We start from the raw sequence: 25,950 nt of genomic DNA, 5'->3' as shown, positions 1-25,950 counted from the left end.
AGGCAAGGTCAAATTTTAAGAAATGGGTCATGTTGAACAATGTCAGGTTCGCTTCTCTTCACTTATATATTAATTGTAAAAGGCTTTTTGACCAGGGGTGCCCACAGTTTTGCACACCACTGTCGGTTGTTTTAAGATAGTTTAGTTTTTATAAAAAAATTTTTACCTACTGGCATATCTAGCCTCACCTCATTGGCATTATTCAGCAAATATAACAAGAAAGAATATTTTAAGCCTGACTAAAATACTTGTTGAGACTTACTGTATATTTGGGTTTTTGCAGTGTACTGTAACCCCTGCACTGACACAAGACTGTGTGCAACATCCTCCCACATAAATTTACCCAGTAATTACCCGCTTTAAACTACAACTCCCATCTATAATGCACTTCATTAACTTACGAGGGTGTATTAAGCTAATGGGCGCATAAAAACATTTTAAGAATGAGTGCATTTGGGTCCAAATACTTTGGAAAATCAAGGCTGTTGTTCAAAGCGTCTGCATTACTTAAAGTCTCTCAGACGTTCGGTTTCCTCTGTTTCGTACTGGAGAGCCCCTAATACTGAAATCCTATTAAAAGCAAAGCTGTAAATCACATGTAGAAATGGGTAAACAATCTGACGGCATTTTAAATTTCCTGCTTGGCCTGACAGAGGAACAAAAGGCTCCCTCCGAGTTGTACAGAAATGAAGGGTGCCGTCTGTTTGAGGAGGACTCCAGTTGTAAAGTTTATTTTCCATGACTGAAATGCAACTGTTTCTAACAAACACTGCAGCCCACCGCTCCCCCCCCCCCCATTTTCACCCCCAGCACTACAGCACACTTCAAAGCTGAGAGGAAACTGGCTAGACTACAGCAGGGTTAATCATGCGGATCTGAGCTTAATGCAGAAATGATCTGGAGACGACCACAAACAAGCGGGGTAAATTTGTCGAAAAAAGTCGTTCCGACCCTCCTTTCCCCAGTTCCGGGTTTGGGAATGCCGGCTCAGCTAAATGGGAAAACCGAGGCGCGGTGGAAACGGCGGAAGCTTCCAGAACAGAGTACGTCACACGCCAAAAGAACAACAGCCCGCTTCCTTTAGCAGCCCGTATGTGTTTGTGGAGCGCTCCAAACAAACACCGGCCGTAATTGGCTGCTTAACAGCCGGCTGTGATGATTTTAGGCTCGGTGCGCGTGCGTTCGTGGGCGTGGAGCCGCGGCGGCTAATCTGGACGACCGTTTCCCTGTCAACGCGACGGGCTCGGATGAAACCTGCCAATTTGCTCAGAGAGCAGTTGACGCCTGCATCGCCCGGGCAGCTGTTCCATTCAGTAGCTGTTTTCGGAGGGGTTGAGGGGGTGTGTGTGTGTGTGTGTGTGGGGGGGGGGGATTCAAACTCCACCACCTGCCCCTTGTTCTGGAACAAACCACTTGTGCCTGCAGGGGGGGGGCGGGGGGGGAGGTGGGCGGGGGGGGGGCATTCATGACCCTGAGAGAGCTGCAGATGGGGCCACAGCTCACCACATCTCACTGGGGCCCTTCCAACTGAAGCTCTGCCAGCGGCAACCTCAGAGCTGAACAAACACACGGAGAGCAGGTGGGGAGGGTTTCGTCAACCTGCGCCATACCCTCCCTCCCCTCCCTCCCCGAAACACATCCTCACACCCCACTCCCGCTGTTTCACAGTTCAGGGACGGTCACAGGGGACAGGCAGATCCCTACAGGTGGGTCCACAGTGGGAGTTTTTGGCGTCTGGGGACCAGCCCGGACCTTGTACCAGCTAGGAGCGGCCAAATACTTGCGTAGGCTGCCACCTCTGGCTGCCAACTGTGTGGGTTAGGGCGCACCCTCCTGGGCCGTGCCCCTCCCCGGAGTTAGGGCGGGGAGGTCCCCTGGTGTCGACTCCCCCGGCCCGGGAACCAGGCGTCATGTTCGGTCTGTCTTTGCCTCTCAATTTCGCCAGCGTGTTATCTGAACCTGGCGCTTGCCAAAACTCTTAACTTACCGTAGGGGACAGAACACATATAAGAAAACTGCACCAAATACCCGCATTACTGCAGGCGTATGAGGTGTGATAAAAGTAGTGTTGTGATGTAATGCAGAATTTGTGACAGGGTGCACATAAACGTACACAGAGGCTAACCCAAGCACTCCCATTTGGTCTGTATGGAGGCTACATGTGCATTTTGGTGTTCAAATACTGTTTATACTACAAACTTCTGAGACAAACAGACAGAGAGAGAGGGAAAATGGTGTTCACACACTGGTAGGATGAAGGGGGAGGTGGAGGGGTTGGGCGGGGGTAGGTTGGGTTGGTGCCCAGGTAGGAAGCAAAGCGAAACGCTGTCCCAGGAGTGCCAGGCAGAATTCCTTACGGATCTACCTGCCCACACAGACACACAGACAGCACTTCTGAGGGAATATTATAGAAAAAAGTCAAAGTCAAGCGGTGCGGTCACCGTACAGACGTGTGAAACAGATAAAAAAAGAAATCTACGTCTCGCTTCCTCGATTTGAGGAACACAGACCGCACAATGACTGTAATTCACACGGAAATACAGAACCCGACGGTGACGGTATGAACAGGTAATAATAATGTGAAATTCGCAGCGATTCAATGAATCACATTTTTTTCTTTGGTATTCATGCGTAAATACCTAGAGATTATGAAAAGAACATTTTCACACCGTCACTCAGGGATTGATATTATTTAAGTTTCAATTTCAAGCTCATACTGACACTACAAAGTACTTTAAAACAGTACTGGAGTGTAACTGGTGCCTGAACTTTCTTCAAAATAAAGTGCAAACGATAGCATTAAAAATGTTTTGGAAAGGTAAACAAATGGAACACTTTCATTGCTTTGGTTAATCGTTTAAATTATACTTTACCATTTCGCTTTTGGCATTTTCACTGCGTTTAAAGTTAGCAAGCTTGCTAACGGCATCTGCTATCACTTACAGAGTGTAATGTTAGCTCGTGGAGGCCTGTGGTATCAAAATGATACACCGAAATCGGAGTTGTGATTCAGGTATCAGTCATATGGGAACTGGTGCCATATTGGTACTGGATCTCTAGTATCTCAAGAGGTATCTTGTTTCACTGAACCGGGTGTTGCTATGGTGTATAAAACCTAAATTTATTTTACAGAGACCCTGCTCGCACAAAGTTACAAAACTATTTTGTTACAGGACACTTCATTGACCTGCAGCTCAAGCCAATCATAGAGGGACATGTGACTTTGCCAGCTACAAAAACTGACGATACAGCAGGCTGATTTATTGATGGAAGTGCAACTGACTGCAGCCCATTAAATAATAAAAACAGGCAGGCGAGAGCGGACTTGCAGAGGTTGTAGCAGAAGAGGAAACCCCAGTTTGAAGTCTGGGGTTAATCACAGGAAATGTGGTAGAAGTGGGCAGTGGCAGCCACCTTAGCCGAGTTCAGATTGATGTTAATGCAGGCGATGCATAAGAGTCCTCGTGAAGGCTTCTTGTCGTGAAGTGTTGGTGTAGGCCACATTTCTGCAGTCACTCCTTGTTGGATATGCCATTATTATAAAGGCTTTTCAAAGCAATTCTGACACATCAACCAAGGTGCCTTGGACCCATGTCGAAATGGAAGCGCAATTCATTGTTCGTTAGCTTTGGTTACGTTGCTTGTTGGCTTCGTTGCATTTGTACCCTTATCCAAAGAGCACCTGGCATCAGCCCGAAAGCCAAAACATATATATTTCATTTCCTTGAGCACAGAAGTGTTCAGTACTTCTTCAGGTAATGCACAAGGGGGTGCAGGGGTAAGGCGGACTGGTTAATGCTGGGTATTTAGTAGGGCTGCACAATAGATCGTATATTTATTGTCATCGAGATATGAACATGGTTAGATAAACAAGATAAACATATCGCAAAAGACTGCTTGAACTGCGATGAACAGTATTTATTTAAATTTTGTTCGGCTAAATTGATTGGCTGTTCATGTGCAAGTTGTTCAGGAAAAGCATATTGGAAACAATGCATTTCATTTTCTTTATTCAATGGGCATAGGCTATTCGTTGTCTGTGCCAACACTAAGCAGTGTACCTAAAGTGGAAAGACATTAGAACTGTGCACACTGTGCTTATTTATCGCAAGTCATATTGTCATCGTAATATTCAATAATGTTATCATATATCACATATTTTCCTCATATCGGCCCCAGTACTTAGTATGTTAATTACACAGGTGTTAGGGGAGAGCGGGGCACATTGTCACACTTTTCAATCTTACATTTCTTGGCTGCAATACATCACAATGGAATACATGTCATACCAAATGAGAGTCTCAGGTACATGTTGTCTTCATCTTCATATCTTATTTCAGTAAAAAGTTATAGACAGTTGAGTGTGTGCACTTGTGACAACTTGCCCCAAAGCAATTGAGAGAACTTGCCCCAAACAGACATGTGCTAATGTTGGCTAAATCCCAAAGTCAGCTTAACATAGGACTGCAGCTAAAGTATCAAAATACACGTTATTTTCTCCTATAACTCAAACATGTCATTTTGAACATTCATACCTAAAAACTGTACTCACCTCAAATTAGTATGACTTTTACCACATGGAAACAATTGACCTCAGAACATGACGTCACAGAAAATGGCTATTCAATTTTTGGGGAAGTGCATCTTGTTTTGGAGAAATTAACAATGCGACAACTTACATATTAACTATACAGTATACAGTAACTATACAGCCGCCGAAATTTGGTAAATTATTTACCAAAGCTAGAGGACAAAGGGCATCTCCTATCTCCTATCATTTTGGCTGAGTACGGGACGTCCTGGCAAAGATGGGATAGTTGGAAGCCCTAGAGGGATTTGGGGGGGGTAGGGTGTGGCGGGACTCACCCACATACAGGCCTCCAGACGAACTTTGGAGATGATGGCCCAGAGTGAGATGCTGCCCTCCGCCCCCTCCTCCTGGGGGCAGGTGATCTGGTCGGGGTAGGGGGGCTCCGGAAAGTTCACCGAGCTGCATTCGTACGCGGCCAGAGTGACCGACGCTATGTGGGGACCCTGCGGATGAAAAAGCCTCAAATTTAACCCAAACTCCAACACTTCAGTGGGCCCAGTGGACACCATAAAGCAACCTCAAATCCAAATCCAGCCTTGGTTTTCTTTTCTACCAGGAAATGAACTGAACAACCAGAGGACAACCAGACTGTCCTCACACCTGACCCCCAGGTAAAGGAAGGGTGGATTTCATGATCCCTGACTAAGAGCAATGCTGGACAAAAAAAATGTTGCTGTCTCGCACTTATGGGGAATCCGGCCTTGTGATGCAGAGAAGATAAAAGTCATGTAAACTTTGACCTGACTTCTGAGTTCAGGCCTGAACTGAAGGAGAAGTGACGTTTCAGTCCTGTTAAAATGGTTCCCTAAACACTGCTGCCTTTATCTCACTGTGAGACTGAGAAAGTGTGAAGTCCAACCAGCGGCTATCTTATCTGTCAGGCCTCGCACGCCAAACCCTTCCTCAGAACTTCTATCTTTAAGGCATTTCCACATTTCAAATAACAAGATATTTTGACAAATCTCTTGCCGTGGAAGTGGTAGTAATAGTAGTCAGAGAAGTAGTAGTAGTAATAATAATAATAATGATCTACTGTGGTGCATGCAAATAAATACACTGCAGAGGATGGGGGGAAAGCAGACGGCAAGTTTACACAGAGTGCAACTGCCTCAGAAAGCGAGAATTACACCTGCGCTTAGTCATTTCTCCTTTCAAAGGCAACACACAATAAACCGGCTGTCATTGTGAAAAATTTCCATTCAAGCTGTCCCCTGACCCTCCCCTCTCGTATTTCACAGTCACAAATGACACGAAATCGATGAGGTGTATCAGTCACCCTCGACAGCCATGTTTGTGAGACCTCAGATATCAACTCCCTGCTCTGTGTTTAAAAAAAAAAAAAAAAAAAAAAAACCTAAACACAGTGCAATTCTGACTGTTCTCCTGTGTCCAAGTATTGGTTAGAATACACTGCGACATGGATAGTTAAGCAGCTAGGTAAGCTTGATATCCTGTGTGAAACCTGGCTCCGTATTGACTTTTTCTCGGCCTCTGTTTATTTATTCAGTTTAACGGCACTTAAAAAAAAAAAAAAAAAAAAAGAAGAAAAAAAAGGAGCGCCGTCCTTCAGAACTCGCCGGAAAGTTTGGCGGAGAGGGGCGATAATGTTCCTCGGCGTGCCTGTCTGGACACGTCTGGTTTGCGGCCGCGCGGAGTGGGGGGGCCGCCCTGGATCGCACGTGGTGTGGCCCCCTCCCCAGCACAGACAGCCGCTAACTCTGCCCGTAGTCACACCCACTCTTGGTGCTTGACATTAATAAACTTTGGTGGGGGGGGGGCGGCCAAATATCTGAGTGCGGAGTCACGGACCATCCCTGCTGCACTGCCAATCACCGCTTCGGCGAAAGCGTGTGAAGACACGGATCTGAACTGACAGGAATAAATCCACTAAGTCAACAGCTCTATGACACATGCTACACGACTGAAGCAATTATGTACAATAAGGCAGGAAAGACGGCCCACGCCGAGGTGCGTCCCTGCATAGGGCATTTGCTTGTGAAATATCCAGCAAATACCTTAAATAGCAAATATTGCAGTGAGTACGAAAAGATAACAATCAGAGACACATATTTCCGCTGTTGGTGTGTGAGTGTGTGAGTGAATGGGTGAATCATTTCAAATAATCGAAAAGTGTTCTGTATAGACTATAGTTGCTGGAAAAAGCGCCAAGTAAATGCTGTCCATTTACCACTTACCTACTGCAAATTCTAGAATTAATTAAAATATTTGTTTTTGTAACAGGAGGATTGACATGCTGATGTGCTAAACTGACATGAACTAGCCAAGGGCAGCAGCCTTGTATAATGACGAAGGGTCTGGGCTGGCGTTTAAAAAAGCAAGCTGTGAAAGTCCTTCTGGCTAGAAGCGTCTGCTTTAAAAGAAGAAAAAAAAAAAAAAACCCAACCCAAACCAAAATCTTAATTAAAAACGTCCATGCCCTGAGAAGCGTTTGTCATCAGCATAGCGGATCCAGCTCGCTGTGAAAACACTGGACTGGAGAAGGCGGGTGAGCAGGGCCAGGCTGACAGAAGCTGCTGTGTACAGGACACGGGCTCCCGAGGCCCCACGGTTAACGCGGCCGTCGACGGCTGTGGTGCAGGAAAAATAGAGACGGCAAACGATGTGGTCTCAAGCGGTGCCAGACGCTGTGACTGGCAGGTACCCGGAATCGCTCTCCCGGCTGGAGCGTTGAGCCGGTCGGGCAACGGCTGGTGTGAACACCCTGCACAGAAAGTAAGACGACGGACTTCTCAGTATAGCAGCCTACACACGTGCAAAACCACGTTTGGTTAGAACACTCACAGAAATAAAGTGGAGGTACATTTTTATTCTTTGTAGATCAAGTTTGGGTACAAATGAACGGTACAAATTACAAAAGTTATACACGACGAGCTAAAGCATTATTACCGCTCACAGATGAAGCGAATACTGTTGACTACCATTGATAACAACGCTGCATGTCAAGGTCTGGGATATATTAGACAGTAAACAAACGGTTGGTTCTCGTACATTATTACATTATTGGTATTTGGCAGACGCTCTTATCCAGAACGACGTACAGTTGATTAGACTAAGCAGGAGACAATCCTCCCCTGGAGCAATGCAGGGTTAAGGGCCTTGCTCAAGGGAACAAATGGCTGTGCAGATCTTATAGTGGCTACACCGGGATTAGAACCACCGACCTTGCATGTCCCAGTCATTTATCTTAACCACTACAGCTACAGGCCGCCCTGTAGTGCTGGATGCGGGAGAAATGGGCAGGCGAAAAGACCTGAGCGATCTTTATGGTCAGATGACTGGGTTGGAGCATCTTGGAAACTTTCAGGGTGCTCCCGGTCAGCAATCCGACAGCGATCCAAGGAGGGATGAACCATGAACCAGCAACAGGGTGTTTGGCGCCCAAAGCTCATCGATGTGTGAGAGCAACAAAGGCTATCACTGGTCTGGTCTGGTTTTAATGATAGTTACATTCGGAACGTGACACAACACACAATGTGTATGGTGCTGCGTACCCACAGACCAGTCAGAGTGCCCGTGCTAACCCCTGTCCATCGTCAAAAGCGTCTACAATGCAAGCGTTGGAACTGCACCTTGGGACCAATGGAAGAAGGCCTGGTCCGATGAGTCGTTGAGGTTTGTGTTCACCGATTACCTGGAGAAGAGATGGCACCAGGATGCACTATAGAAAGAAGATGGTGGAGGGAGGGTGATGCTCTGGACAATGTTCTGCAGGGAAACCCTGGGTCCAATGTGCCACCTCCTTAAACATCACCGCATACCAGGTACACCCCTTCATGGCAAGGATATTCTTTCAGCAGGATAATGCGCCCTGCTACACCACACAAATTGTTCGGGAATGGTTTGAGGAACGTGATAAAGAGTTCAAGGAGCCTCCAGATTCCCCAGATCTCAATCCGATCCAGCATCAGTGGCTCCGCCTCCCAACTTACAGGACTTAAAGGATCCGCTGCTAACGTTCGGGGGCAGATACCTTCAGAGGTCTCGTAGAGTCCATGCCTCAGTGGGTCAGATACCTTCAGAGGTCCCGTAGAGTCCATGCCTCAGCGGGTCAGATACCTTCAGAGGTCTCGTAGAGTCCGTGCCTCAGCGGGTCAGATACCTTCAGAGGTCTCGTAGAGTCCATGCCTCAGCGGGTCAGATACCTTCAGAGGTCTCGTAGAGTCCATGCCTCAGCGGGTCAGATACCTTCAGAGGTCTCGTAGAGTCCATGCCTCAGCGGGTCAGATACCTTCAGAGGTCCCATAGAGTCCGTGCCTCAGTGGGTCAGAGATGTTGTGGCTGCCCGTGGAGGACATAAGGCATATTAGGCAGGTGGTCATAATGTTTCAGCTCATCGGTGTATATTGCTGGCTAGGGGTAAAATTTTATGCACCTCCAGGGCACTGCCCCAGCGACAAGCATTCATACCTTTTTAGGCAAAGTAAGGAGGGCACATTGTTTCCTTGTCTTTCTGGGCTTTTTTCCAATCAAAATGACACCTTCAAGCAATGTGCAGATTATGGACATGTTATTCTCCAAAATAAAACATAAAGCAATACAACACTCAGGATATGCTCCTGGAACCAAAAACACCTCTGAGCAGATTAATCACTCATAACCTCGGAACGTCATGTGACGTGACGTGACCTAAATTATGGCAACTGGGATAAAACTACAACTTTAATATTATTTTTGAGGAAAACTGCAGTACCTCGCCGATCAGCCATAGGGGGGTGCAATCACAGACAGTAAAAAGGTTTTGAGTCTGAGAGAGCAGAAGCAACCGATAACCAAACTGCGGCTGTGTATTTGGGAAACAAGACGACGTGTTTCAGTGATGCGTTCTGCTTTGAGCTGCTGTGAGCACATTTGTTTCTAATGTCAGCACTCCTGAGAAAACAGCTCTTGTCGGAAAAGGCCAAGGCGTATACGCTGGATGCAGGGAAACCACCAGGACTGACCTACTCGCAGGTAATAAAATGGCTTTCCACTTCAAATTCAAACACCAAACGGCTGGAAGCCGCAGCCAACAGGCTACACAAACAGAGCTCCTTCAGAGACCTGAACGTAAGGCTTCCTGCATCTGGCTGAGATGGAGAGGGAGAGCCTATAGCATCCAGGAATGCAGACGTGTTTACAAAACAAGCAAACTCGCCAACGGCTCGGGGGGGGGGCCTTCGAAACTTCGGACTCCCCGGCGTGTTTAAACGGCTCGCCTCTCCCCTCTCCGCTTCCGCCCGGGAGACTCGCATGCGAGGTCGTCGCCCTTTCGTGTCATACTGATGAGTCACACAGGCGCTCACACGGGCGCTCACGCTAACGGGCCGCCCGGCCCCGTTTCTCAACATCACACGCCAGCCGACCGGGGCGATGAACAGCGAGGGAATATTAACGCGTAAAAGCAGACGCCCGAGTGATCGCAGTGACAGCAAACCGGCAGTTCTAGTCAGGCGTGCGATTACTCAGTCGTTTTAAATTCACTTTCCTCGGGCCTGCCTGCCCTGTAGGTGCAGGCACGGCGGCGTTCCCTGCGACAGTGTCAGCACGCGCTAATCCCAGGGCAAGGCCCTTCCTCGTCTTCCTCTTCCTCACCGAATCTGCCGCTCACGTTCGGTGACAGTGGTGACAGCGTGACGTCTCATTGGATGAGCTAACCGAGAAAACCATCTCCTATCAGGAAGGGCTTTGTGTCCTCGCCCCAAGAGAGATAATAAAAAATGTGAGATGTAACTCATTTTAAAAAGTGGAGTGCTTCAGTGCCTTCTGACCCCCTTCAATTCCTTTACCGCCATTTTCTTTATTAGTGACGACGGGTGATGGCCCTTCCCACCTGCCAGTCTAGAGGGAAAAACAAGTCCAAGGCATTTGGGAGAAAACGTATCGTTCAACCTGAAAAACTTATCAAAGCGGTTTGGATTGAACGTGCCCTAGGTGACTTCCACACTCACCCCATCTGTCATTGTCAGAGGCTAAGATCTAAGATGCTCAACTTAGGCTTGTCTGTGATAGCATGTCTAGAAGTGCAATGCCCGTGCGTTTGCTGGCAACATATCATGATATATTTCATCATTAGCGCCCAAGCAAAAGAGACGGCTACAGTATAAGCGCGGGAAAACGGGGCCCTCCTGGCATCCGATTTTATCTCCAATACTGACGCAGGCGGCAGTGTAGCACAGCGTACTGGCTGGGGCACTGGGCCTGGAAATGAAATGCTGTCGCTTCGACTCCGAGGCGGGGCACTGCCGTTGTAGCCTGAAGCGAGATACTTAACCTGAATTGCGGCAGTAAATATCCAGCTATATCGCCCTGAATAGATTGTCTGAGAACAGGAGCAGCAGTTTTAAATGCTGTGTAATGAAGAACACTTAAGGAACAAAATAAATGGAACATAAAATGCTGGCATGCGCGTGTGCACACACACACACCACACAGATACACACACACAGACATTATTTAATTCTTAGTGCAGACCAGAACTCTGTACAGAATTAAATTTATCATAATTTATCTTAAAGCGGAACCCCCTACAGAGCACAGGGGGCTTTGAAAGTCTTGCCTGGTTGTACAAGGGGGGCGTATAAATAATGTTTTCCACACTTGGAACCATTTAGCCTTCCAGTCCTTTCCCGACGGAAAAATTAGTGAATTATGTCAGCAGCTGTAACCCCCATAAACAGCATAATTCTTCCCTGACAATAGCAGTCTCCTCTGGTACCCAGCCTACAAGCTTTAACGGTTCAATAATGGAAAGAACATAGCCCGCATTTTTGTGGCCGACCGCAAAACCGGTGCCTCGCAGTGACGGAAGAGTGATTACCAGGACTGTGTATACATTAGTGATGCTTTGGAGACAGCCTTGGTCCTTGGAGATCTGGCACCGATCACACATGCTTTGCTAGGTGCGTTATTCCGCTCCCTGGGTCCCACAGAAAAAATAAAAATAAAGAGAATAACACAACCCCCCCCCCCCCCACACACACACATACACACTGTGCACCGACCCCAGTGAAAAATGGCAGGAATCCTGACGTCACTTTCTCAGTGTTGGCGACAGCTTCCATAGCTACTTTCCTCTGTTTGTTTTCGCGTCTTCAACGCAAAGACAGGGGGGTACGGGGAGGGGGAAGGGTCAGGGAACACAAAGTTCAAGACTTACTGAAGTCTGAAGAGGTCCAACAGATGAGCAGCAGACGGCTATGAAGGGGGGGGGGGGGGGGGGGGGGGGCATTACTGACAGGGGTAACGGACACCCTGAAATTTGGGTTTTTCGCAGGCTTTCATTCCCATGGGCTTCATCAGTCAGGAGAGGCAGACGCTTCCTCATTAGAGTTGTCCGTCTGCTGACATCACAATGCGTGAGACTCAACCCCAACAAATCAAGACGGCCAAAGATACTGCCAATCCAAGGAGTCCATCCCGCAGGCCATCAGTAATAGGAATATTAAATACATATTCAAATGCTTATGTTCAGCTTGGCGTGTGGCCCAACATGCCAAACTCCTGAAGGCAAAATGCCATTACATGGCTGCCATGTGTAATGTCATTTCATGGTTCTCACCATGTCTCATCTTAAAGTACTTCATTTACTTTCAGGGTGGTATTTAAAAAATTTAAATAAAAAGAAATTCCTTACAAACATTAATGCTTATAGATGACGAAAATATTCCAAATTCTAACACATATAACATTACATTACATGTTAAACTACATTAAATATTTCTACAATTACAAGCAGACCCAAATAGGAAAACAATAATGTGCCAAGTATTAATGGTACAATAGTTAATTTCGGTCAAAGTCAAGAGGAGTTGCATCAACAAACACACTCAAACCACAACACTGTTTATCCCTCCCCCTTCTTTGTAAACATTGAAATGCTGTGGCAATTAGCAATTTTCAACCAATGAGCTTGAATTATTGTACAGCTGTACAATGTTTTGGTATAGAGTGTCAGTGTGTCAACTGTATATTTTGAAACCCGAATTTAAGGACTATAAACACAGGCAGAGGGTGAGTCAACATGTCAGTGAGCCTTTTTCAACGATTGGAAGGGATTTACAATGGTCTTGTAACAATTGTTTAACACAAAAATTGTACCTTTCAGCTATACACATCTAACAAACAAACTATATACAACTAGCTTAACAATACGAATACATGTGCAATAGTGGTATGAACACAGAATACACTCTTAAACATTCCCCTCTCCTTACAGTTGATTAGACAAAGATTTATGTTAAACCCCGTCCCCTATTTGAATGCATAAAGGTCTGGCTTTCTTGATTCAAAATGCATTAAACACATTTTTATGTATGACTGGCAGTACCTATTACATAAAAGAGGGAAAACAAGTAGACATTTGAAGTTAAAACCATTACATTTCCTTTGACATTCCATAACGTTAAAACCATTTCCTGCATGACATTCACAATGCATCAGTCATAAAACCCATTGGCCATTTTACCAGGGCGCTGACCTTTAAACCCACTCATAAGCATCCTGAATATCCACTCTGTCGAAGGACACATAGTTATTACGATAAAGCGCAACGCTTTTAATCTGGAGACCAAATGAAAAGGCAGTTATGGTATGGCATGGAACGGGCTGTGATGCACGTCATACGAGCGCCTCCTTTTCAAAGGCTGGGTGAGCATCTCCGAGCCAACGGAGGCCATGCCAGGCGTGGGTCAGGCCGAACCCAGAGCCCCAGGCCGACCGCAGCTCCCTCACCCACTGCCCGCTGCCTGCTTGCTCAGCTGGGCCTGTCTGAGCCGCCAGGTCCATCAGCATCATCACATACCCGCTACATTCAAACACACACACACACACACACACACACACACAGACACACACACACACGCTCTACATTCAAACACACACACACACACACACACACTCTACATTCAAACACACACACACACACACACACACAGACACACACACACGCTCTACATTCAAACACACACACACACACACAGACACACACACACACACACGCTCTACATTCAAACATACACACACACACACACACACGCTCTACATTCAAACACACACACACACACACACACACGCTCGACCACTACCTATACATTAACACACACACACACACACTCTATGACTATTTTCACATCAAATACCTTTACATTCACTACAGAACATTCTCAGCTGTGGTCAGCCAGTCTCCTCTGCCACCCCCGCATATTCTACAGCAATACCATTACATCTACTGAAAGAAATGTCTCAACTGTGGACAGCCAATTTCGCCCATATGCTCAACTGTTACCTTCATTTCAATTCCTCCTCTCCCACCTCTCCACCACCACCGGCCCGTTATGTTGTTCCAGAGAACAGAAGCTGGACCTCTGTATAGTCCTCCGCCCCCCTTCCCTTGCCACCCCACCTCACCTCACAATAAATCTACCCAGTCTCGCCTTGTCATTACTTTGGAAAACATTTTTTTTTTTTTTTGGTTAACAGTACATTTCTGGTCAGTGCACGCATGGCTTTAGAGTGGCTCAAATAAAAGTGAGTGATTTAGTAAGAGGCGGGAGTCACCTGGAGTCCGTACAGAGCAGCAACAGGGCTAATTTAGCTGTGTGTCTTAAAGGGCTATAGTGGTGCATTAGAGGTTCGACACAGATCCTTTGAATGTAAATTTAGGGTAAAATGTTCTGAATTAATTTGAATTTCATCTTTTATTGTTAATTTTTAATATTCTTTTAATATTCCTTTAACTGTTACAGTTTTATTCTCTTTTGTAATCAGGGCTCCATTGAAAAAGAATCTGACATTGTCTCAATGTGATTTTCGTGCATAAATAAAAGGTGAATAATCCAAATCAAGGGGACTTGTGAGTCGCTCTCAACAAGTATTGTGGTCTCATTTTTATATGATATTATATATTTCTGTTACGTTTTTGCTAAATAGGACAAACATATTTCCAATTAGGGTGAGATACAGTTTGACTCATTTCAAGATTTGCCAATGGGGTAAGAAAATGTCACTTGTCAACTAAATCAAGCCAATAGACTTTTCTACTTGAAAGAAAAAAAATACGATTAGTAGTTTCATTACAGAACTAAAACAGTTCTTAAGACAGATGTTTTTTTGCAGTGTGGTGTGAAAAAATGTTGCTATGTACATGGTTACCGTGAACCTGGTCTGGTAAATGCGATGTTCGGACTCAAAACAAACAGCATTTTTTTCCTTGAACATTTACGAGAGTGAAGGACAGTACTTCAAAGTTTAAAGCACGCGCTTTCAACGTCAAACGTGCGATCAAAGAGGAACAAAAAGATCCCACAGAACTCCTCCCGTTTACACACCGACTGCCACCCCACTTTGATGACGTTTAAAGTACGCAAAGAAAAAAACAATTACAAGGCGCTTTCTCAGTCACCATTACAATCTGCGTTTGAAGAAAGGAATTTGTACCGACGAGTTAGCGTGTGAAAGAGGAAGCTGTTTTTCCAAGAGTTTTCTATTCAGGGCGCGTGTCAGAGTTCGGCTTTTCAAGCAACGCCGCGTTTTCACCTTGAAGTGACGGGAAGGATAGACTGACATCACATCACAAAGAACGAGAAAACCCGACAAACGTGTGTTACAACCGAGCTGCCGCGAGTTCTCTTTTAGTTTGGTTAAATGCCCTGTCAGTTTAAAGATTTACCGGAGCAAAAACATTTTGACCTGAAGTTCATTCCCCAACCCATACAGTAAAAGAGTTTATTTATTTTATGAGCCATAAGACATTCAATAAAACCTAAGAACAGAGTGGGGTTGGAAGTACCAAACATTCATAAAACTGAATGGCATATATAGTACATACTACATTCCATACTGTATGACATTTCATACAGTATTAGTGTCATTTTCCCAGTCGAAAATGCTTAACAATATCATTTCATGCCAGAATTTGACAAAGGTTAAATAGTATGCAAATTAAAACTATGTATTTTTAACTATATAAGTTTGATAGCCCTGGTCAAACATTAAGTGGGGGCCCGGAAAACAAACACCTGAAGATGGACAGCTTCCAAAGGGGATTACGCGGCACCTTTAACACAGTGAGAACACCTGCCTAATCTCTGCCACCTAATTAGCCCACGCTAGCCCGCCCCCACTACGCGACTTCCTCCATCATTCAGATGTGGTTTCACAGCTCGGCAGGTACAGAACAGAGAGGAGGTGAGTCACCTCTTCTGTGAGCCTATTCAACGGCTCCTCGGACAAAAGATCCTTAAAGGTGTGGGTGGGGGGCATTGTGTGGGCAGTGGTCAGTCGACCTGCTAGCCTGATATGTGACTACACAGAGACAGAGACAGAGACAGAGAGAGAGAGAGAGAGAGAGAGAGAGAGAGAGAGAGAGAGAGAGAGATGCCACCTCCATCACTGGGTGACAGTGACTGGACCACGCCCTCCATCACAGACTGATACAGTGTCAGCCACACAACTGCTCCCATCTTAAAAAGGGGCAGCCTGCAGCCTAGTGGTTAAGGTACATGACTGGGACTTGAAACATTGGTGGCTCAAGCCCTGGTGTAACCACGATAAGATCCGTTCAGCTGTTGGACCCTTGAGCAAGGCCCTTAACCCTCCGGGGGGGGTTGTCGCCTGCTTAGTCTAATCAACTGTAAGCCTCTACGGATAAATAACAAATAATTATTACTAAATTATGTATCTACAATGAGATAGAGAGAGAGAGAGAGAGAGAGAGAGAGATGCTAGCTCCATCATTGGGTGACAGTGACAGGCCCACACCCTCTGGAGCAGACTGATACAGTGTCCGCCACACAACTGCTCCCATCTTCAAAAGCCTCAGGCTCACATCCAACCCTCACATCAGGCTCACATTTGTCAATAGAAGGCAAGATGGCTTATGTGTGTGTATTGTGGGGGGTATATTTTGCGCTTGGACCTTGTGCAAGGAGGTCACAGAGACACTCAACCACCGGTGCAGATCCCTGGAAGCGCTACATGAGCTCCAGCTGCCTTCTTCTATTACGCATACCGATAATTAAAGCAAAGTTAGTCATAATTACCAGCAGTGAAAGTTAATTTCAGGGGCTTTGCAAGTATAACACTGCATTCGCAGTGAATAACTCCAACGTGTAATTTTCAAATCCTGAGAGACACTCAATATAGAAACAACTGTACGTTTCCTTTATTTAGTCAATATGCTTGGTTATTTCTGAAAACAAGGGATTTTGAAACACACTGCTTAGGACAGCTGACAAACACTAAAGTATTTTTAAGTCGCTAACTTGTGATTTCTGTTGATAGCTAGACATTAAAGTAATCGTCATTCGAGAGAGCAGATATTCTCTTTATAGTCTCTGGAGCCTTGGGGAACCGAAAGAGGTGGGGGACCCAAACACTTCCTTTTATCCTCAGACAAATTTGCACAACTTCAAATATAACGGCTCTCTGATACTTTTTCGTGCAGATTTGCAGTTAAGCGGGGGCAATTTTCCGCTGACCATAATTGCTTAATGACGAAACATTACAGTTTGCAATTTAACGGTGGATGAAGCGAATGCGCCTTCATGCAAACGGTTTCGGCCTTCTTGATGTAAGCGGTTTCAAAGACTCTTTCTCTCTGGGTCAGCACTCCAGTGCAGGTTCGCCTCTCGACTCTTCCCTGTCCAGGTTTTCAGGAGAGATAAATAACGGGAAGCCCTATTGGAGCCATGTGTGAACCGGGGCCATTTTTGGATGGGGTGCAGAACACTTAATTTATAACAATAATAATAATAATAATAATAATAATAATAATAATAATAATAATTTGTTACTTATCTGACACTATTGTCCAAAGCAACTTACAAGTTGATTAGACTTAGTAGGGGACAATCCCCCCTGGAGCAATGCAGGGTTAAGGGCCTTGCTCAAGGGCCCAACAACTGCACTGATCTACACCAGGGCTTGAACGACCAACCTTCCAGGTCCCAGTCATGCACCTTAGCCATGAGGGGGGGGGGCACACAGGCTTCCCCTCCCCCTACCGGTGTTCTCTTCTGGACTCGTCTGGTTTTTGAAACAACACCCCCTCCCCACACCATGTCCTCCAGAGCCTGTCCAGACACTGCAGACCTAAAGTGCTGACTCATGTCTCTGAACACCCCCCCCAGGTTGGCTGCAGTCATAACAGTCTCCAGCACAATCTGATAACCCTCCCTCACACACGCACACAAACACCCCCTCACCACCATTCCGTCTCCTCACACTGTTTTGATTTATTTGCAACTCTTGTTTTTCCAACTAATAGTGGGCCCTCAGCTGTGTAAGTCCCCCACATCTTCTTCAGCCAAGAGAGGAGAGAGGGGGGAGGGAGGGAGGGAGAGAGGGGAATGGGAGGGGGGTACTAATAATCTCCGGACATTGCTGATGCTCCCCCAACAGCCGGGCCTAACTCCCCGCACTCTGTCTCCAGCGAGTGTTCTGTTTGAGTGATGCTGTGATGCACTTCAAACAGGCTGCCCATAAGCGCTTACCCTACCGCTCTACTAACATAGTACCGAGTGTGGACTGCCTCCCCCTACTGGAGAACTTCTGCAACAACGTGAACGACTCTCCTAAAGATATTCTAGAAATACAGAAGGAAGGATTTAGGGTGCAACTTATCCAACTATGCTTGTTTACACACAATGTAACCACAAATAAACATTCAAGTTCATTTGCCATTTTTAATACTAACAATAAATGTGAATTGCTTTGTACTTTGTACTGCAGTTTACAGAAGTTGAACAAAGCAGGAACCAAAAACTACTTCACTGATGAAAGTTTTTTTCTGACAAGACCAGGTCATTAAATGGAATTTCTCTTTGGCACGTTGAGAATAAACCAAATGTAAAATAACTCCTTGACTTACAACATTGTGAGTTGCAAACAATGTTATAAGTATTTAAGTCAGGGTTTTTCGGTAAACGGTAAAAACACGAGAACACAGATTTGCTAATATAAACCGTTGATGACATCCACGTCCATTAGAGAGGCTGCATTGAGTTTTCGCCAAAATATTTTTCAGAAAAAAAAGATACGGAGGCTGCTTTGCCTCTATCTACTAGCCCGGAGGTTGGCACTTCTTCGTCTCCGTAACCATACATGAACAAACCCTTTTACGAGTACGAGTCCACATGGAAAGAAAGTTACTATGTGGTGACAGAATGGCGCTGACAGGGTGATGTCATAACGTAAAGTGTAAGGCATCTTAATCTAACCGCTGCACAGATGTTTACCAAAAAAAGCAAAGTTGGCAAAACCGTACTATTACAACATAAAGAGTGCATGTTCCTTCCGTGCTCAAAACCGACAGAAGAAGCCGCATCATAGTCTACCTGACCGCAGCCTCGTGGGTATTGTCTGCGTAAACCACCATTTGAATTACAATGCTCTTAAAATGGGGTGTGTCGCCATCTAGTGTTCACAGTTGGTACAGCCACTCTGAACAGGTCGGTCTGTGCAACTCGTGTCCGTTCAATTTTTATAATCCACATAAAATTGGAAAAACAGATTCAGTTTCCCAGTTTGTCACATTGAGTGCAGAGACACAGTGCTGAACCCATTCTAATTTGTCCGAGAATGACCCAGCTTCGACTTTCCATTAAGTTATTAAGGCAATTTGTAAATGATGCTTTTTTTTCTTCTTTTTTTTAAGTCTGAAGTATTTCTAGACGTTGGAAAAGGCAGCCATTTTGCACTTTGAGTGCCTTGTTGACAGGTTTCCCCACTCCCACTGAGGACAAACTGCAGTCTAAGGAAATGAGAGCGGACAGGGCTCTCTAGATACTTACAAGACTGAGATCAGTTGTGGTCAAACTGATGCCGACTGCCAAAAAACGAATACGGCCGCAGTGAACGGCTGTTCCTGGCCGAAGCTCCGGCGTGTGTGTGGGTGTGCGTATAAACAGCCAGTGCAAGTGTGTGTGTATTCATTTGGTTCCCACATGTGAATAAGTAAACATTCACAAAGAAGCAGTAATAATAATTTCATCAAAATTTCCAAAAAATTCTTTTCTCAAACAGACAAAAAATAATGTTTTTGGAGCTTGCATATTTGTAGCGCACTATAATGTCTACACGGTATGCAGCCATGCAAACAGCAATGTAGTCATGGAAATTTTTACATATTTTGGAGCGCCGACGATGGATACCCGAAGCCAAGCGAAGCACGGATTAATTGGGACTGAAATGGAAATGGCATTTTTCCACAAGGTAGACGGAGGATTGCTGCTGGGAATAGACGGAAGGAATTCCATCACGCACGGTCATGCTAATGTAGTCGCCATAATTCCATCTGCACTCGGATATGAGCTAGTGATGGGCAGACACACCTCTTTGGTTGGCGGGTACAAAAATAACTAAAAATATTGTGAATACAATGTAAAAATAGGTAAGGCTGTACAACCATGGATCCCAAAATAAAAAACAACAAAACAAAATACCAAGGCAAAAAATAAAAGCCTTTGTTAAGATGGATACATGATCACTGTGGACAAGTGTGTCTGCAAAAATGGCTGAAAGTAAATACAGTCAAGGCCACCCTGCCACTGAAGAGATTGTACATCCCACCACACCAAGAAAATTCTAAAGAGCATTCACTACACATTTAGCCAGCCTATGATAAGATGCCTTAACAGCCCACTATGACATGCAGGAACTATGAGAACCACTAGAAAGCCTTGTTAACTCCCCTTATTACCTAAAAAAAACAATTCCTCAAGCTTAATATGTGCAACATTGTGTAGGGAAAAAGCTGTCACTACAATAGAAGAAAGCAAGCACTTTTTATGTTGCAATGTCACAGTTGCTATGCGAGTGAACAACCAACCATCTCGGATAAGTCAACCCACCATCTTGGATAACTGAACCCACCATCTTGGATAACTGAACCCACCATCTCGGATAACTGAACCCACCATCTTGGATAACTGAACCCACCATCTTGGATAACTGAACCCACCATCTCGGATAACTGAACCCACCATCTCGGATAACTGAACCCACCATCTCGGTGGACCGCATGCCAAATTACCAATAGCCCACCAATGTGAAAACAGTATGCTGAAGTATACCAGAAGAATATGTGAAGTATAATTCAAGTTTACATTACATGTTATTTAGCTGATGCTTTTATCCAAAGCGACTTGCAGTTGATTAGACTAAGGCCCTTCTCCCCCGGAGCAATGTTCGGTTAAGGGCCTTGCTCAAGGGTCCAACAGCTATGTGGATCTTATCATGGTGTTATTGTTACCCAGAGATGCTGATGTCAGATCAGTCCTCAGGCAAAGCGTGAAGGCAGTCCCCACAACTCACTGTCTGAGAGCTGGTTTGGGATCAGTGTGTCTGAATGGAGTCTGATGTGTAAGCCACAGTAAGACACAATAATAAGACAGTTGTATTAGGACTGGGACACATGTCTTTTGCAGGGGGACAAGGGTCCAGCTACGACATGATAATCCACATAATGTGTGGATTAACGAAAACTGAGAAATACTGCACTCACCAAAAATAACCACCGTTTCCGTTCAAAAAATGAATGTGATTTTATTTGTTCAGTTGAATTTGAATGGTTTTGGCAAAAAAAATTTTGGGAAAGCGGAAATCCCTGATCCCCATTTTTATAAATTCAAAGCAGTTTTCAAAAATGATAAGTGACTAGCATCAACACACATGAATGTTCGATGCAACCAAACACCTGGCTTTAGTTCGACAGATACATCAGGTTTTTCTGAACCTGGCTGAGATAAGATAAGATTCCACTCTTACACAGACATAAAACAGTAATGCACTGAACAAAATAAATAAATAAATAAATATGCTAAAGTTACTGCAGGAGCCGTAGTTTTTAATATTTCATAAGAGGATAGGTTCTACAGCAGGCCTTAGTGTTGACAGGTAATTGCACTGCACTACCAAATTTCACTCATTAGCTTTTCTGAACCAAGCAGGTAAAATAATGAGTGAAATGAGGCGATGTAGCATGTGGAAGGAGCAAGCACCTGCAGAAACTGTGGCCTGCAGGATGTGGAGTTGAGTAGTGCTGTCGTACAATGTCAGCCTACTGAATTCCCAGCAGGTCACCTGATTTTCAGGAAACAAGAAAAATGACTGCAATACATAAAAAGACCACAAGATGGCACTACGTTCATCTTCAAAACAACCTGCAAGTTCCAAGTTTTTTTTTCTTTCGTTTTACGTAATACAAGAGTGGAATATTTACAAAATAAGCTAGTAAATACTCTTAATGGCTTCCACATAAAAGCCGTTAATACCAGCTTATATATCGTGCTTCCACACGTCAGAAGGCAAGGTTGGCCCCAGTAATGTTCCTGGGCACGGTAAAGACAAACAGATGTTTTGGAAACGTTATCTCCGGTGTTGTGCCTCCACTGTGATGCACGGGAATGTGAAGGAGGTGGCCGCTGTCCTCGAGTGAACCCTGGGCCTGTCGTCCCCCACACTGCCCGACGAAAAATGCACTGACCCGCCTAGCTGTGGGCGAGAACTGACCCCCCCACCTCATCCCCCCCCCACCCAGGAGATGAACCCAACACTCCACTTCCCTCACCCCGGGTGCCCTTTCAGCACCCTACTCACACAGAGGGGCGGGGGGTCCAACGACTGGCCTGAAACTCAACCCAACCCAGGGGTATCGCCATCCTCAAACAACTACGCATTTAATACCGTGCATGTACCGCCACCCCACACACTACAGTGCCCCTGCACTACATAACTGCCCCCTACATACAGCGTAAACAGTGGAGAGCGGAGCATATCTCACTCTGCCTTCCAGGTAAAAACAAAACAAAATAACGACTGAAAGAGCGAGAGAACAGGTGGAAGGAGGGGACAGGTAGGAGAGGAGAGGAGAGGAGGGGAGGGGAGGGGAGGGGAGGGCGGGGCGCTCACCAGATACAGCAGGAAGGTGTGGAGGCCCGTTCCCAGGCCCACGGAGGACAGGACGCCCAGGCCCAGCCAGTAGACGCACCACAGGAGCTTCTTCTCCAAGCGCTGCACGTACTGTGGGGAGCGAGAGGCACAGCGGCAGGGAGAGAGAGCGCAGGGTAAATAAGGGGGCCCTTCAGCGAGGCCCGCCGTTACCCCCCTCCTCCCGCCCGCCCTCCCTCCCTCCCTCCCTGAGCGCACCTCGCTCGGCTCCGCTCTGCAGCCCGCGTGTGGCGCAGTGAGAAAAGTCGGAGGGGTGTGAGCGCGGGTCACCGAGTGCACTTCATGTTGAGGCAGCCAGTGTGCTCTTACGCAACAGCATTCTCTCGCTCTATCTCTCTCTCTGTACCCTGCCCCTCCCTCTTTCACTCTCTCCCTCATTCTCCCCCCTCCCTCTCACTCTCTCTCTCTCTCCCACATTCTCTCTCCCTCTCTTCCTCTCACCCTCCCTCTCACCCTCTTTCTCTCTCTCCCAAATTCTCTGTCCCTCCCTCTCTCACCTTCTTTCTCGCTCTCCCACATTCTCTCTCCCTCACCCTCCCTCATTCTCTCTCCCTCTCTCTCTCCCTCCCTCCCTCCCTCCCTCATTCTCTCTCCCTCACCCTCTTTCTCTCTCCCACATTCTCTCTCCCTCTCACCCTCTTTCTCTCTCCCACATTCTCTCTCCCTCTCACCCTTTCTCTCTCTCCCAAATTCTCTGTCCCTCCCTCTCTCACCTTCTTTCTCTCTCTCCCACAGTCTCTCTCTCTCACCCTCTTTCTCTCTCCCACAGTCTCTCTCCCTCTCACCCTCTTTCTCTCTCTCCCACAGTCTCTCTCCCTCTCTCTAGCTCTCTCTCTCCCTCCGTCTCCCCCTCTCTCGGTCTCCCCCCCTCCCCCTCTCTCTGACAGCGTTTTTATCATCAACAGTCATGGTTTGGATTACTGGAACCGCTGGCTTCGCCACGCGCGTGGCCGTTTCCAGTAGGGAACCCGGAGAAAAACAAAAACAGCACGTGGTTCCCCCCTCTCGGTTCCCCTCAGAGGACCCTTCCTCTTTCGAAAAAAAAAAAAAAAATGCCAGAGGAACAGAACACAAAAAAAAAACAAAAAAAAAAAAAACACAAATCTCAACTCTGACTGGTCCTCGCGGGCATGCGGGACGGAGTGCGTCAGCCCCCGGAACGTTCTGGGCCCACGGGGGCCCAGAGGGCAGCGGGTTCATTCCGCCACTCTTCTGTTTTTTTTTTTATCCCCCCTTCCCCTCCCTCTCACCTTCTGATGCGTTCCCTCGACAGAGTACATGAAGGAGAAGCAGGCGAGCCCCAGCAGCACAGCCAGCACTGTCGCCCTCTGCTGGCAGAGCCTGGAACAGCACACACAAAAAAACACGTTTCAGCGCAACCGAGCCAGCTCACCCAGAGAGGCTTAGAGACGAACGGAAAAGCCTTAATCCCCGATAATGGCATTAGGGCCTTTCTTTTCCGCTCTTTTCACGCGTTAAACCGCCCCGTTTAAGTTCTGGAGTTTAACAGCCTGCCGTTTAAAAGAAAAATACCATTTACAAAAGGTACAGGCTTTCATCTCGAATTTCCCCAATTTCTCAGGTAAGAGACCCGGGACTTACTGGCTGCCATTCTGACTGTGAGTCTGTAGTTAGTTGGAAGAAAAGAAGACTTTGATGTGGTTGGCAGAGTTGAGTGAGGTTTAAAGCTCTGTATGACTACAGTACTGCTACCAGAGAAAGAGAGTCTCTGCTGGTAGAAGATACTCAGTTGCAGTCTACATTGTCATTTTAATGTCCTCTCCAGCACATTAATTGGAACAATGGCATTATTATTATAGCGAGTATTAGAATGCTTTTTGGGTTTTTTACTCCACAGGGAACTGTGGACACTGGAACTATACATAAATAATTGTTTTAACAGTGCGTTACCATTTTACTCTCTGTTGTGCTGCACTACTGTTCTTTCACAGCCTACATTTCCCCTCTGGGATGGAGGAAGTCTTTATTAATGTGGAGCAGAACCTCAGCCTTGGAGCCAGAGTAAGGGGAGACTGTTCAGTGTAACCTGTAGAGCTAGGACGGCCAACGCTCACTGGGGTGGGTGTGTGTGTGTGTGTGCATGTGTGGGTGTGAGTGTGGGTGTGTGTGTGTGTGTGCATGTGTGTGTCTACGTGCGTGTGCATGTGTGCACATTTCTGTGTGTGCATGCGTGTGCATTTCTGTGTGTGCATGCGTGTCCATGTGTGTGTGCGTGTGCATGTGTGCTTGTGCATGCCTGTGCTTGCGTGTGCATGTAGGAGTGAATGTGCATGTGTGTGCATGTGTGTGCATGTGTGTGCATGTGTGTCTGTGTGTGTGTGTGTGTGTGTGTGTGTGTATGTATGTATGCATGTGTACGTTTGTCTGTGCATGTGCTGGTGTGTGTATGTGCATGTGTGTACGTGTGTGTGCATAACCGTGTGTGGGTGCATAACCGTGTGTGGGCATGCATTTACCATAAAAGACTGGCTCCATGTCTAATTAACTTCGGGGGGAGTGGAGATCATTCTCTCTGCCATTTTGTTTTCAACCAACTGTAGCCAGCCGTGACTGTCACTGCCAAACGAGCAAGCCCCAGCGAGCCACGAAACTCACTGCTCTTAGGGTCACTGCACCACTACACCAACCGAAAGCTTGAAAACATTCAAATAGCTTCCATCCATGTATGAAAACCCAGTCAAGAGTTAAGTGACAGTCCAGAGTAGGCTTGGGGAAAACAAAAGGGGAAACATTTGAGAGTCCCCCATTCAAATTACCAAACGCTGCCAGCGCATTTAACACACTACCCGATCCGGTGCCGCCCCCGAGACCGACACCCTGCCTGGATTAAGGGTCGCGTGTCACCGGTGTCCCACATCAAAGCGTTACACGCGATCGGGCCGAATCAGCACGGGGCGGGAGGGTAAAGGCAGAGACTCACCTGCAGGTCCAGTCCTTCAGGGTGATGAGAGACTCCAGGAGGAAGTAGTGCAGGGTGACGAGCGGCTTCCTCCACAGGAGCAGCTCCAGCCGCTCCTCGCGGTCCCGCTGTTTCCGCTCCTCCAGTGACAGGGCGTCTGAAGACGGGGGGTGGGGGCCACAAACTCATCACGGGGCCCCCAGGAGGGACAGAACACCCCAACATCACCTCCCCCAAGAGCTGCCCTGAATATTTCAACCCTTGCCAGCAAAGGGTCTGGGGTTTGTACCTCCTTTAATAATATTTGCTCTGAAGTGCACGTGCCAACTGCAGTCAGTGAATGGCAAAAAAATAAATTATAATAATTCAAATGTTTGTTTACACCCAAAAGTATGATATACTTTTAATGCACATTTCCCAGCTGATGCCAATTTTTTTTTTTTCCTCCCAATTTCGTAGCCAATTGTACCCCGTCTGATTCAATTAGAGCTAG

General features: G+C 46.4%; 1 protein-coding gene across 4 annotated transcripts in view; it reads right to left on the bottom strand.

Annotated features, from left to right (window-relative positions):
* LOC133134082 (vacuole membrane protein 1-like) overlaps positions 1–25,950 on the bottom strand; it is a 73,474-nt gene that overhangs the window by 36,618 nt on the left and 10,906 nt on the right. For all 4 annotated transcript variants that reach the window (XM_061250481.1, XM_061250482.1, XM_061250484.1 and 1 more), the window contains exons 3-6: positions 25,479–25,614; positions 23,788–23,878; positions 22,499–22,609; positions 4,867–5,034 (exon numbers count right to left, since the gene is read on the bottom strand). In XM_061250481.1, coding sequence (XP_061106465.1) covers positions 4,867–5,034; positions 22,499–22,609; positions 23,788–23,878; positions 25,479–25,614 — 506 coding nt within the window. The remainder of the gene's footprint in view (positions 1–4,866; positions 5,035–22,498; positions 22,610–23,787; positions 23,879–25,478; positions 25,615–25,950) is intronic.

The sequence above is a fragment of the Conger conger genome, chromosome 7 (assembly GCF_963514075.1).
Source record: "Conger conger chromosome 7, fConCon1.1, whole genome shotgun sequence".
In the NCBI taxonomy this organism is placed as follows: Eukaryota; Metazoa; Chordata; class Actinopteri; order Anguilliformes; family Congridae; genus Conger; species Conger conger.
This window is presented reverse-complemented; position numbering and strand designations above follow the sequence as displayed.